This window comes from Cervus canadensis, chromosome X (genome assembly GCF_019320065.1).
Source record: "Cervus canadensis isolate Bull #8, Minnesota chromosome X, ASM1932006v1, whole genome shotgun sequence".
NCBI lineage: Eukaryota > Metazoa > Chordata > Mammalia > Artiodactyla > Cervidae > Cervus > Cervus canadensis.
Genome location: NC_057419.1, coordinates 47,986,011 through 47,999,904, shown reverse-complemented (window position 1 = coordinate 47,999,904; position 13,894 = coordinate 47,986,011). Strand labels below are relative to the sequence as shown.

The 13,894-nt window shown below is 40.7% G+C and overlaps 1 protein-coding gene across 1 annotated transcript; it reads right to left on the bottom strand.

Annotated features, from left to right (window-relative positions):
* Positions 1-12,327: 12,327 nt before the first annotated feature.
* LOC122435422 (ferritin light chain-like) lies at positions 12,328-13,686 on the bottom strand. The gene has a single exon (XM_043459588.1). It carries the CDS (start codon positions 13,646-13,648, stop codon positions 13,112-13,114), a length of 537 nt encoding a protein of 178 aa, XP_043315523.1. The 5' UTR covers positions 13,649-13,686; the 3' UTR covers positions 12,328-13,111.
* Positions 13,687-13,894: the final 208 nt, after the last annotated feature.

The window sequence follows — 13,894 nt, the reverse complement described above, 5'->3', positions numbered from 1 at the left end:
ACTTGCCAGAAACTGAATCCTACCAACAATCACGTGGGTGAGCTTGGAAGTGAATCCTTCCACATCTTGACTGCAGCCTATGTGAGATCCTAAGCCAGACTCAGTTAAGTTGTGCCTGAATTCCTGACTCACATAAACTGGGAGATAATAAATGTGGCATTTGGGGGCTTCCCCGATGGCTCAGTGGTAAAGAATCTGCCTGTAATGCAGGAGACACAGGAGACCTGAGTTCAATCCTTAGGTCAGGAAGATCCCCTGGAGAAGGAAATGGCAATCCACTCCAGTATTCTTGCCTGCAGAATCCCATGGACAGAGGAGCCTGGAGGGTTACAGTTCACAGGGTCACAAAGCCTTGGACACGACTGAGCACACAGCACATTAAAAAAAAAAACCCAAACCCAGCCCGAATTAAACCAAAACAGCAACAACAAAAAATTGCTACCTTTAAAGCAGAGGCATACTTGTTATTCTGTGTAACACTTGCTACTTCTGGCTCAGTGACTTACCAATAAAAATTCTAACCAATAATCTATCATCTCTGGTGATTTTACAATCCAATAAACTTAGCTAGGATGGTGGCCATAAACCGCTAGAAAAGCATTAACTTTCCAGTGTGATCACTACTGGGTGCCCTTAGAACCAAGTAAACAAAAAACAAATTAGGAGTGAGGATTGGGTAAGGATTTTTTTTTATTGCATCTAAAATAAACTTTTGGTTTTGTGCTTATTTCAATCAATCAATCAGCCAACCAGTAAGGGACAATGCAAATCGGGTACCAGCTGGCTTATTGCACAATGATGAGTAAAGTTATGTTGGGCGCCTCTCAGTCAACATCATGTTTTTTAGAGTGTGCCTCTCCCGGCCCCTGTCTCCCCACCCACACGTAGCACAGTTGTCATGTAAATGGACATCAGCCAAGCATGATTTCTCCAGCTCTCTCTGCCTCTTGTTGCCATGGGATGACAGATTAAAACTCAGAGAAGATAGAAGTAAAATTGAAAACCACGCAGCCTTTTAACTCCCACAGCAAGAAAAGGTAATAATGGAACGACTGACACTGAACCATAGTAATCCACTCTGATGGTAGGAGTAGAAAAATTCCGGAAGACAAAAGCAATTGCATAACGAACCACGGGGAAAAGTGCACACCTTCTCCATCCTTTTCAAGCAGCAGTTGGCAGCAACTGTTCTGAGTTGTCTGAGATTGTTCTCGTTTTAGCACTGAAAGTCCTGTGTCCAGGGAAACCGCTCAGTCCCTGGCAAACCAGAATGGTTGGTCACCCTAGCAACAACGATTAATTCCCAAAGGGCTCTGCTCCCACTGATGTTTGCTTTTTAATTGGAGGGTCAATAAAAAGCTATTTTCTTAAACTTTTCTTTTTGAAAGCTATAAATATCCTATTGGCAGAGCTTATTTTTCAAGGTAGTGCCATAAATTCTATTTCTTCCATTAAAAAGTGAAAAAGACATTGGAAAGACTTTCCTAATCTTACTCAGATGGTGTATTTAAGCTGAAAGGTGGGGGATGAAATAGGGGAGCAGTTTAGGAAGACACAAAGCTTTCAAAAATATGGACTAAAAGTACATTTAAATTTATCAGTATGTTATTGATTGGGGGAATCATTTGGCTGAATAGAAAGGTACAAGTTGGGCTTCCCTGGTGGCTCAGTGGCAAATAATCCGCCTGCCCACACAGGAGACATGAGTTCGATCCCTGGATTGGGAAGATCCTCTGGAGAAGGCAATGGCTACTCACTCTATTTATTCTTGCCTGGAGAATTCCATGGACAGAGGAAACGGCGGACTACAGTCCATGGGGTCTCAAAGAGTCGGACATGACTTAGTGACTAAACAACAACAACAAATGTACAGTTAGTTATTTTTACCCCTAGCGATCTTGTCCTACAGTTTGCAAATCTTACAGCTAAAAGAGTACCTTGGAGGTAATCTAATTTAAGCTCCTGCTGTTTAGATAGCATTCAAGGAAGCTTGAGCTTGTGTTCTGCTGCCTGCTACAGACCCCTGGTTTGGGGAGATCTTAATAAGTGTTATAAAATAAAAGAATTCCTTAGTCACATGTTTTGGAAATATCAAGCTAAGTTTCTTGACTGAAGACATTTTCTAGGCATTTGATATGCTTACAGTGACTCTCACTCAAAAAGTACATTAGAATCACCTGGGGAACTTTTAGAAATTACAGATAGCTGGGCCCCACCCAGATCTAGGGAATAAGAGAAACAATATCACTCTCTGGATAGTTTGGATATTCACCTGGTTAAGATCACTGGCTTATGTGCACTGTGAATCTATAAGAGTAAAAAAATATCTGAAATATATTCCAACCTGACTTATCATATAAATGTTTTTCCTTCCCTCTCTCCTTCCCTCCTCGTCTTTATCCCTCCTTTCCTTCCCTTTTTACTCCTTCCTTCCTTCCTTTCCTTCCCTTTCTTTTCCTTTTGTTTCCTTTCCTTTTGGTTTTGGGGAATACTGATTGTATTTTTGAGGTTTAATTTGTCTTGTCAACCATTATAAGGAGGAAAAATAAAAAATTATAGCAATATCTGTAAATACAATTTGATTTATTTAAAAACAGGCTATTTTACACTTAATCTAACTACTTGATATGAAAATTTAGAAACATACAGGAAAGTAAGGAGAGGAGAGTAGTATAGTAAATCTCCTTACACCATCACCCAGTTCAACATTTATCAACACATGGTCATCTTATTTCATCTATATCTTCAAGCACTTCTCCCCTCTTTCCACCACTGTTTTATGAAGCTAAACCCAGACAACCATATTATTTTATTCATAAATATTTCAAAACATATCAATAAAAGATAATTCTTTTTAATATAATTGCAATGCGATGATCACATCCAAAAATAATAATAATTCTTTGATTTTATTCAATATTCAGTTAGAATGTGAACTAAGAAATTAAGGTGAATTGACATCTTACTAATAATACATTTTCCTAAACAGAATATGGTACCTTTTTATCCATTCATGTATATTTTTGTGTATCTCAGAAGTGTGTTGTAGTTTCTCTCATATAGGTTTTGGAGTTTTAAAAAATAAGTTTCCAACTAGGTATTATATTTTACTTATTTTATTATTTGCTATTTTAAGTGGGGTCTTCCATTATATTTCCCAACTTGCTATTGCTTCTATATATAAAGTTTATTAATTTTAATCAATATTATGAAGGTATAATTTACATGCAACAACATGGACTTTATAATAAATGTATATATCCACTTAACCACCATCCCAATTATTGACTTTTATATGTATATACTGATTTTATAACCTACTAATTTATTACATTCCATCTTGATACATACTTCCACAATTCTTACCAGCTTTTGGCTATTCATTTGAAAATGTGTCACATTCCAATTTTTTTTGTTTGTTTTAGTTCTCTATCCCATCATGTCAAAAAGATTTTCCAGTCAATGCTGTTATAGGAATAGATTCAATGTCAAAGACTGACTGCTCCTAGAGATTTAAATTGTTGTTACAGGCATAAAGAAAAGTGATCCTCTTTGCAACAGGTGTCATGCTAAATTCAAGTTTACTGATGCAAGCAGTTAATAATAATTGTAATGTGAGCTGACTCAAGAATAGACATCCGGCTCATTAATATTTGCTTCAGAGAAATAGGCTCAAATGTTCTTCTTGAGTCTCAGTGGGTCCATGACCTTGATGTTTAGATGAATACATTTATAGCTGATCCCAGTACTAAGGCTGTCATTACTCAGAGAATTCCAAATGACCATTCTCTGGAAAAATGTGTTTACTAAGCTCCAGCTGTTATTTTATACTTATGAATATTTAGGAAGCTACAGTGACTGGCAGTGATCTCAGTGCCCCCAAAATGTGATGGCTTTATCTGAAAGTTGAAAGGCAGCAAATCACCTCCCTAGCAGATACCAGAATAAAAGCAGCTTTGCATGGGAGTGGAAGCTTTGCAGACTGAATTTCCTGGGAAGCATCAACACTATGAAGATAGATCGTTAGGTATCTAGGGGCAAAGTAATGAGTGACATATGGAGCAAGGTTGTGGGGACAGAAGGGTAAGCCACACTGTTTGGAGGATACAGGGAGGACAGAATGGGTTCCTCTGGCAGTTCCAAGAGCCAATAGAGACTGTAACACATAATTTAGTACTTCATCTTTGTCTTAGGTTGGGGTTCTGAAAAAAGCGGATCCTCAGGGTGAAGGAAGGAAGGAAAATGGATAAAGTGTATAAATGAAAGGGTTACAGGAAACCAGGGCTCAATCTCACTGGGCACTTTCTGAGACATTGTATAAAATATGTTTCAGAATTGGCCTACTAAGAACTGACAACACTAAGATGTTTATAGACCAATTTTCATTCCTTATCAGTTAAAGGTCACTGCATGGGAAGTGGCAAAAGTTAACACTCAGCACTTCTGAACTCTCCCACATGTAGACTGAGCATGCTCCCCTGGCCAGAGAGCCCTCTGGCAAAGATTTGTATGGGAACTATTTATAAGCAATTTCCAGGGGGGAGGAAGAGGATGTGCATGCTATAATTCTATATTGCCTGTGTTACTCTCTGGTTGTCTCTTATGTGTGAGTTTCATTTCACCAACAGGAATGTAAACTTGTTGAATGCATGGGTCACAGTTTACAGTTTTTGTATTGTTTTCTCCATAAATGTGGTGATCTCCTCGCTACTGGGAGATTAAATCCTCTAAGCCCACCATGATCTGGGCCTTCCCCAGCCAGACTCACTTTCCAGACTTCTCTTTGCAGTCCACTCTCATATTCCAAGCACTCTAGTCCTTCGATTTAGAATGTCTAGAATAACTCTCTTCCCTTTGTTCAACTGGTCAATACTGATCATCTTTTGAGAATGGCTAAGTAATTTTTCTTTCATAAAAATGTTTCATGTCCCATCCAAGAAGAGTAATCCTGCCCTTCTGTGCAAGCTACTACCTGGCTCTTACTTCCACCATATAATTTACCTACTGTACTGAAGTTCATGTTTTTCTGTGTTAATCTAGCCTACCAGAGTGTGTACTCATTGAGAAAGCAAAATGTGTCATAAATATTTCTTCATCTACAGCACTTGGTATACCAGCAGTGCCTGGTATAGGGTAAATGCTTAATATTTTTTGAATGAATAAATGAACATGAGCAATCAATACTTCCTGGTTAGATGAAACAAGGGGCTGAACATACCTATTCTGGGCATTTCTAATAAAACTATCAAGTATTTTTACATTGAATGGAGAATATTCCCCAGAATAGCATACCCTTGCCCTTTAGTCAAAGACAACCTAGAACATGCTGCTGCTGCTGCTGCTAAGTCACTTCAGTCATGTCCGACTCTGTGCGACCCCATAGACGGCAGCCCACCAGGCTCCCCTGTCTCTGGGATTCTCCAGGCAAGAACATTGGAGTGGGTTGCCATTTCCTTCTCTAATGTGTGAATGTGAAAAGTGAAAGTGAAGTCGCTCAGTCATGTCCGACTCGTAACGACCCCATGGACTGCAGCCTACCAGGCTCCTCCTTCCATGGGATTTTCCAGGCAAGAGTACTGGAGTGGGGTGCCACTGCCTTCTCCGACCTAGAACATACCTGTAGCTAAAACAAGTTAGAATTTTACTCACTGCAGACAAAGAACACACATCATGAGGACTGTGGGGTCTCAGTGAGAGAATGTAGGAAGAAACTATTATAGGATTTGGGCTTTGGATACATGATTCGGGGGAGGGACCAAGAGGCAGAGATTTGCTCTAGATTAGATGCTGTCAGATAGCAGGGACAATCCTATGATTGGATATTCTGTGAGAGGCACAGTGACTTTGATTTTGTCTGTGCTTAGAAAAAATTATGAACTGCCCTTGTTTTGCTTCATTTTATCATGGTCTCAGAGTAACTTTATTTGAGTTTGGTATTCTGTGAGATTGTTTAGGTCCAACAGAACAAGATGACCTGGCTGTGAAAGTCTGACCAGCTTGTAATAATACTGAGGTCTAGTTGTGAACATCAGGTAAGTTTTGAACATCAGAGAATGTATTTTTTGAGAAAGTGAAAGTGAAGTTGCTCAGTCATGTCTGACTCTTTGCAACCCCATGGACTATAGCCCATCAGCTCCTCCATCCATGAAATTTTCCAGGCAAGAGTACTGGAGTAGGTTGCCATTTCCTTCTCCAGGGGATCTTCCTGACCCAGGGATTGAACCCAGTTCTCCTGCATTGCAGGCAGATGCTTTTACCGTCTGAGCCACCAGGGAAGCCTCCTTTTTTTTTGAGATGATGAGCCCAAAAGAAAGGTTATAGTACGTATATGTGCTGATAGTGTTCACAGGTATGGAGTGAGAGCTGAAAAGAATGGAATGAAAATGAAAATCCTCTTCTATGACCTTTTCAGGTTGAGAGGAGTTTTAAATTCTGAAACTCTGCATAGTATTAAAGGCATATTATGGCTGAGAGAATTTTTTTCACCAGAAAAGCAAGGAGCACAGATTATTTTTTGAAGATATCAACCATAAGGTCTGGAAAATTAAAATACTTAATCCAGCAGCAATATCACTTGTGTAGTGATCAAGTAATAGGATTTCCTTTTCCTTGCCTCCATGTTCTGGCTATTCTCTTAAAAAAAATTATTGACATCCTTTTGGGGGATGAGGGCTAGATAAGAAACCTTAAAGTGTAGAATTTATGTTCAAGAAGGAAAAAAGAATTTGGAATTTTCTGGTAGTTAAATTGGTTATGAAGTCCTGTGACTAGAAATCTAAGTCCACAGGGCCATTGAAAGACATTACAATATTCATCCAATAAATTATTTCTGAACACTTAGTATAACTTAGTTGAAAGTCACTCAGTCATGTCCAACTCTTTGTGACCCCATGGAGTGGAGCCTACCAGACTCCTCTGTCCATGGAATTCTCCAGGTAAGAATACTGGAATGGGTTGCCATGCCCTTCTCCAGTATAAAGAAATACCTTAGGTACTATGCTAAATGCAGTAATTATAGGTCTAAACAATCTGGATTGACTTTGTGGGAAAACTTCTTATTTAAGATATAAATTCAAACTTATAGGAACATTGCATCAATACCCTTCATTCAGATTCACCAGCTGTTTTTCCTAACCATTTTTGAGTAAGTTAGAGAAACTGTGCTCACCTATACCCCTAAATGGGCTTCCCGGTGGCTCAGGGGCAAAGAATCTGCCTGCAATGCAGGAGGCACAAGTTCGACCTTTGGGTAGGGAAGATCCCCTGGAGAAGGAAAAGCTACCCACTCAGTATTCTTGCCTGGGCAATCCCTTGGACAGAGGAGCCTGGTGGGTCCATGGGATCACAAAAGAGTTGGACACGACTTAGTGACTAAACACAACACAACACGTACCCTTAAGTACTCTGGTGTACATTTTCTAAAACCAAGGACATTCTCCTACATATCATGAAATTTGCCAAATCGGGAAATTGAACATTGATACAATACCATTATCTAATCTATCATTCATATTTAAACTTTGTAAATTATCTCAATGTCCTTTATAGATTTTTCCCCCTACACAGGTCCAATCTAAGATCATTCATTTAGTTGTCTTGTTTTATAGTCTTCTTTAACCTGGTATAACTCCTTAGTGTTTCTCTGCTTTTTTCTTCTTTTATATTGAAGTATAGTTGATTTATAATGTTGTGTTAATTTCAGGTGTTCAGCAAAGTAAAAAAAATATATATTCAGTTATATATATATTTTCTAAATCTTTATTATTATAGATATTGAATATAGTTCCCTGTGCTATACAGTTGGTACTTGTATAAAACAGTGTGTACCTGTTAATCCCAAACTCCTAATGTCTTGACCTTCACACTTTTGAGAATTATAGGCTAGATATTTTGTAGAAAGTGAAAGTGAAGTCGCTCAGTCATGTCAGACTCTTTTCGATCCCATGGACTGTAGCCTACCAAGGCTCCTCTGTCCATGGGATTTTCTAGGCAAGAGTACTGGAGTGGATTGCCATTTCCTTCTCCAGAGGATCTTCCCAACCCACGATTGAACCTGGGTCTCCCGCATTGTAGGTAGACGCTTTATCGTCCGAGCCACCAGGGAAGTCCCTGATATTTTGTAGAATGCCGTTCAATTTGGATCCATCTGATGTTTTCTCATTAATAGATTCAGGGTATGAAAATTTAGCAGGAATATGTATTTGATTTTAAATCCTAGAATGGCTGCCTCTACCCACATTTCCCACATTTTGACTTGACACCTCATGCAGGTGAGGGACCTTTGAGGTAAGCGCAGGAGAATTGATGCTTTTGAACTGTGGTGTTGGAGAAGACTCTTAAGAGTCCCTTGGACTGCAAGGAGATCCAACCAGTCCATCCTAAAGGAAATCAGTCCTGAATAGTCATTGGAAGGACTGATGCTGCAGCTGAAACTTAATATTTTGGCCATCTGATGCGAAGAGCTAACTCATTTGAAAAGACCCTGATGCTGGGATAGACTGAGGGCAGGAGGAGAAGGGGATGACAGAGGATGAGATGGTTGGATGGCATCACTGACTCAATGGACATGGGTTTGGGTGGACTCCGGGAGTTGGTGATGGACAGGGAGGTGTGGCGTGCTGTAGTTCATGGGGTCTCAAAGAGTCGGACACGACTGAGCTACTGAACTGAACTGAATGAAATGCAGGCTTTTCTCTGCTTCCTCTTATGATCCCTAACTTAGCCATCAGAATTGCTAAAATCCTGAAGAGGATGTCTGCTTCCTGGGGTGTTTATATTCAGCTGAAACCTTATATTAATACGAAACTCTTTCCTAATGTGTGTCCTCTCCCACCTTCATGAATTAGCACCGGCTTCATTATTATCATGAAGAATAAATTATTCATCAAGGTGGATAAATTGCTTATGGAGATAAATAACATTACATAAATGTAGTAAAAATGTGGTCCTTTTCTAAATAAGTAGCATTTTAAACCTAATCCTCTAAGACTGTACATCTTTCTGGAGAGAGTCAACCACATAGTACTCCAAAAGTAGGAGCTTTAAACAGGCTCTCCCAAAAGAAAAGAAGTTCAAGGCTTCAGTGATGCCTGGACTTTTGACTGTGCCTATTTAGTGCCTGCTCCCTCAAGCTGACACATCCTAGGCTACCAGGAAGTATAAGGAGGAGAATGTGTGGGTGGGAAGAGTGGGCAGAGAAGACTCTCAAGAATTGGAAACTATGTAGAGAGTAGCAGCTGGCAGCTAATTAGTTTCTGAAATGAACCCTTTGTGTGGCTTGTCCTTCCTGAGAGAGATGTTAAGATGCTGTTATGCCTCCTTTTAGCAGTAATGGTAATTAAAACAAATAATCCCAGGTCCTAATTAAGGTGGCTCCATTTATTTGGCTAAAGAGAGCGGTCCTTCTTCATTTTCTTTTTTTCCCCTCTTGCATACTGAATGTCACATCTAAGAAATGAGCAAATGCCTACATTTCAGTTCTACACATAGGGCCTGTTTAGAGGGAGGAGTGATCATTAAGGGCTTCCCTGGTGGCTTAGATGGTAAAGAATCTGTCTGCAATGCAGGAGACCTGGGTTCGATCCCTGGGTCAGGAAGATACCCTGGCAAAGGCAATGGCAATCCACTCCAGTATTCTTGCCTGGAGAATCCCATGGGCAGAGGAGCCAGATGGGCTACAGTCAATGGAGTCTCAAAGAGTCAGACAAGACTGAGCAACTTCCACTCTTTTCAATGATCATTAAGGAGGATTCTAGAATCGAAAGGTATCTAATTTCCTAAAACTGAGAAGCAAGCTTATTTTGAGATGTTACTATCATAGCTCTTTACTAAGCGCTACTGGGATAGACAATCGGGTGATGGAAACAGCTAACAATTATTGTCCATTTAGTATGTGCTGGGCCTTAGGGATCTTACATGGCTTATCCCATTTAATCCCTCCCTAAAAGATTTGAGTTGGATATTATCATCTTTATTTTGATCATGTCAAGATTTTCAGAGGAGGAAGATGGGACCAAGAAAGGTGAAGAGACTAGATCAAGATGAGTTAGAGGCAGGATCTGAATACAGGCAGTCTGGTCCAGAGCCCATTGCTCAGCCATTATGCTTTCTGCCTTTCAGACTCCAACTTGCCTATAGTCTAGTGGGTACAATCAAGAGATAACTAAGAGAAGGACAGGAATCCATGTCAGATGACTGGTTTGGGTTGGTCAGGGAAATTTCACAGGAGGCAGACTGGAACTAGGCTGAAAAACAGACTGAGTGATTCAGCGAAGATGAGTATGAGGAGCTTTCCAGGCGAAGGGAACCACATGAAAATTGCTGGCATTGGGACGGCAAACTTGAGTACTTCAGCTATGGTAGAGAGCTCCTGCAGTCATTTGCAGGATTCCTCAGCCTCACACTCTATAAAAAGAGAGGAAACTTCCACTTTAGTCTCTAACAGGGGGTTACTGAAATGAAGGTGGAGAACTTTGAGAGCCTGGTGTTTTTTTGGTGCACGCTAGCCATAGTACAGGTCACCGTAATAACAAAGCAATGGGGCCTGCCACGTCCTCCCCACTTCCCTTGGGCCACCAGTACTGTCCTAGATTCCAGTCTCCATGGAGTTAGCAGAAAAGGTTGCGCCTGCCTCCAGCCAGTCCAGCCTGCTTTCTTTTCTGTTTCAGCTTCTGTTCCCAGAACTGGGTGGTTTAATTCAGGATGTGGCAACAGGATGTGGCAACCCTAACACAACTCCAATTTGGTTTTACCACCAATAAAGCCATCTTGATTTCCATCAGGCTTCCTGTGTCCTAATTGATTTGAACTTGAACAAAAGGAAAGCAATTGGCACTCCCCAAACTTCCAATAATAGGGAAGTAGTGCAAAATTCAATTTAAAAAGTAGACTAGACATGGTAGACCAAGGAGAGCCTTGAAGGCTGGTATAAGGAATTTAGCCATAGCCTAAAGGAATCAGTTATTACAATTCTGTGCAAGTGCACTCACACACATACACTCACATATACGTACAGTGGTTAGCAATAGAGAAAATCACTATGGGATTTGTTTCCGAGTTACTCTCTATAAGTTTATTGTCATCAAATCCCTATTTTCTACAAATGTATTTGCTAAGAAGCTTAAACTCATTTTTAAAAGCTAAACTAATATTTCATCCATTTGTCTTTGAATCATTTATTGTCTGACCAGCCACTTGTTTTTCAGTAACTGTTTGCCAAAGAATAATTCAGCCTATTTGGGAGACTTTAATAAGGCTTTCTCCTATAGCCCCATTCTTGATGTTAAAAGACACCCATGTAAGTAAAGGTGTGACAAATATGCCATTATTTGGGAACAAAATTTTATATCTTTATTCCCAAATAATCTATCAAATATAGTCTTTCAATCAGTCTGATAGTTATTAGGTGTTTTTTATTTCCTCATTCAGATTTATGAGTGAGAAATGATTCCGATTTATGAATGAGAATGATTTTTCTCATTCAGTGGTTACATGAATGCTAATTTGAAAATAATTTTAAGTATATACTTTAAGTATGGAGATCCAAGTTTTAATCCAAAGCTGAAAATTGTTAGCTGCTTCCTTATGTCTCTTACAACAATTAATCATCAGCAAATGGGCAAAACTCTTTTCTGTAGGAATGATTTTTCCAGTACATTCTTTTTTATCAAAAGACTTTGCACAAAAACAGGAAGATAAGGTTTTCTTCTTAATTGAGCAAAACAGCTGTCCCAATCTCTGTAAAATATTCTTCCTATGTCTCTGACCCTTCTAAGATAAAAGAAATGATAATATGCCTTTGGTCTACCTTCTCTGGGAAGGAAAGTTGCTGTAGGAGAAGAACTGATTTTTTTTCCCACTTCTGTGGTTTGAGAACAAGTTATAACTCCAGCATTTCAAGGTGCAAGGAAAATAATACACAATTATTAGATTGCTATTTGTGGGACACAAATGAAGCAGTTTAGTAGGAAACAACGCACCAGAAAAATGAAACACATTTTTAAAAGAATGCTACATTTTACTCTTTCTCCTCTTGGCTTCTGGAATGTAACCTCCATCTGACCCATCTCCATTCTAATCATTTTGGCTCTCTTTGTGCTTCCTTAAAGTTATCTTCTCTTTTCACTAAAAACAAACACAGCCATTTTAAAATCTCCATTTTAAAGTTTATTTATCTGTTTATACATAACCTTGCTCCAGAATGGGTTTAAGGTGGCTTGAAAGAAACCATAAAGTACACTAATTATAACAGAAGAATCAGAAATGAAACTATGCAAACTGCTTAAACAATCCTACTCGTTTGTTCTGGATGGACCACAAATTTTGCTCTAACCTTTTTAACAGGCAGTCAGAAAAGGAAACTTAATTAGTTACATCATTTACAATGTCCATAAAACAAAAACAAACCAATTACCCAAGCGAAGCACTGTTATTCCTACTATTAAGACCAAAAAGAAATTTTTCTTAAGAGGCTTCATGAAGAGGTCAGTGTATGATGTAACAATCAGTGTTCTCAGTAACAACCTAATGGGAGACACAAAGATGAATTTCATAGGGCTCCCTCTTCCACACAGGCAGATGGCATCACAGCAATTTGAAAACCAGGAAAAACGATTTTATCACGAGTCTGGGGGTTGAGGGGAGAACACAATATAACATGGTCCAGGTGCTCCGTTCTCTGCTCGGCGAAGCCAGATACATTTTAGAACAAGAGAGTTGAACCCAGTACCCAGAGTGACTCCAGAGAAGTCCGGAAACCCCTAAAATTCTCTGCAACATTTTCAGAATAGCTGTTTCAACAATTTCTGAATCTTCTTGACAGAGAAAAACACAGGTTTTTATCAGATATTCAACGTGCCCAGGTGATACACACAAGTTAGGAACCATTTCTTTAGATAATCTAGAGAATTAAGCAGACTACAAATTATACATGCTATTCAAATACTTTTCTTACAACTTAGCTATGCCCCCCCTCTGCAAAAAGAAGCTTTTTTGTTGCCATTTGGTGCCTTGGCTCAGGTTGCGTCCCGGCTGGAGCAAGAGGCTGGAGCGGAGATCTCGAGGCCACGGGAGGCAGAGGGGTCCCACAGCGGCAGCCGGGCTTCGGAGGCTCCTAGTCGCCCTGGAAGGAGAGCTTTTTGAAGAGATACTCGCCCAGCCCGGCCTGTAGCCCAGCCTCAGGGCTGGTCATCTTGCGCAGGTTGGCCAGGTGGTCACCCATCTTCTTGAGGAGCATCATCTCCTCCTTCAGGAAGCGGCGCTCCAGGAACTCGCAGAGCTGGGCATCAGCGCTCGCACAAGCCAGGGCATGCAGATCCAATAGCGCCTGGTTCAGGCTCTTCTCCAGGGCCATGGCATCCTCCATGGCGTCCACGCCGGTATTCCACTTCCCTGGGGACAGCATCTGTCCACTCTGGACCAAGGTGCCACCACCTGAGGACTTGGGCATCTTCAAGAGAAGGTGGGCGCCCTCCTGCTTCTCCTTAGCCAACGCCCTGAAGAAGCGGCCCACACCATTCAGAGCCGTTTCGCTGCCTTCGAAGTAAACGCTCAGGGAGAGGTAGGTGGATGAGACCTCTAGGTGCAGTTTGATCAGGCGGCTGACCGCTGCCTCCATCTCAGGAGAATGCTGTTGGATCTGGGTGCTCATGGTTAGTCAGCAGTGAGGAGGACTTCTCCACAAACTGTCCTGTGACGCTGGTCTCGGAAGTGGGGAGTGAGTCCAGAAGATGGTGCCGGAAGTTGTGGTTGAAGGGGTGGGGCTAGAGGGTGGTGGGAGGCAGGGGGAGGGGGAGGCAAGGCCCGGGTGGGAGTACGCAGGTTGTTCCGTCCAAACGTTGTTGAAGCAGGAGACTGATCTAGGAGGCGTCCAGGTGTCTCTCACTCCAGCTTTTGG

What these genes read in the sequence shown, in the direction of transcription:
- LOC122435422 (XM_043459588.1), bottom strand. Translation starts at nt 13,648, where the DNA reads ATGAGCACCCAGATCCAACAGCATTCTCCTGAGATGGAGGCAGCGGTC.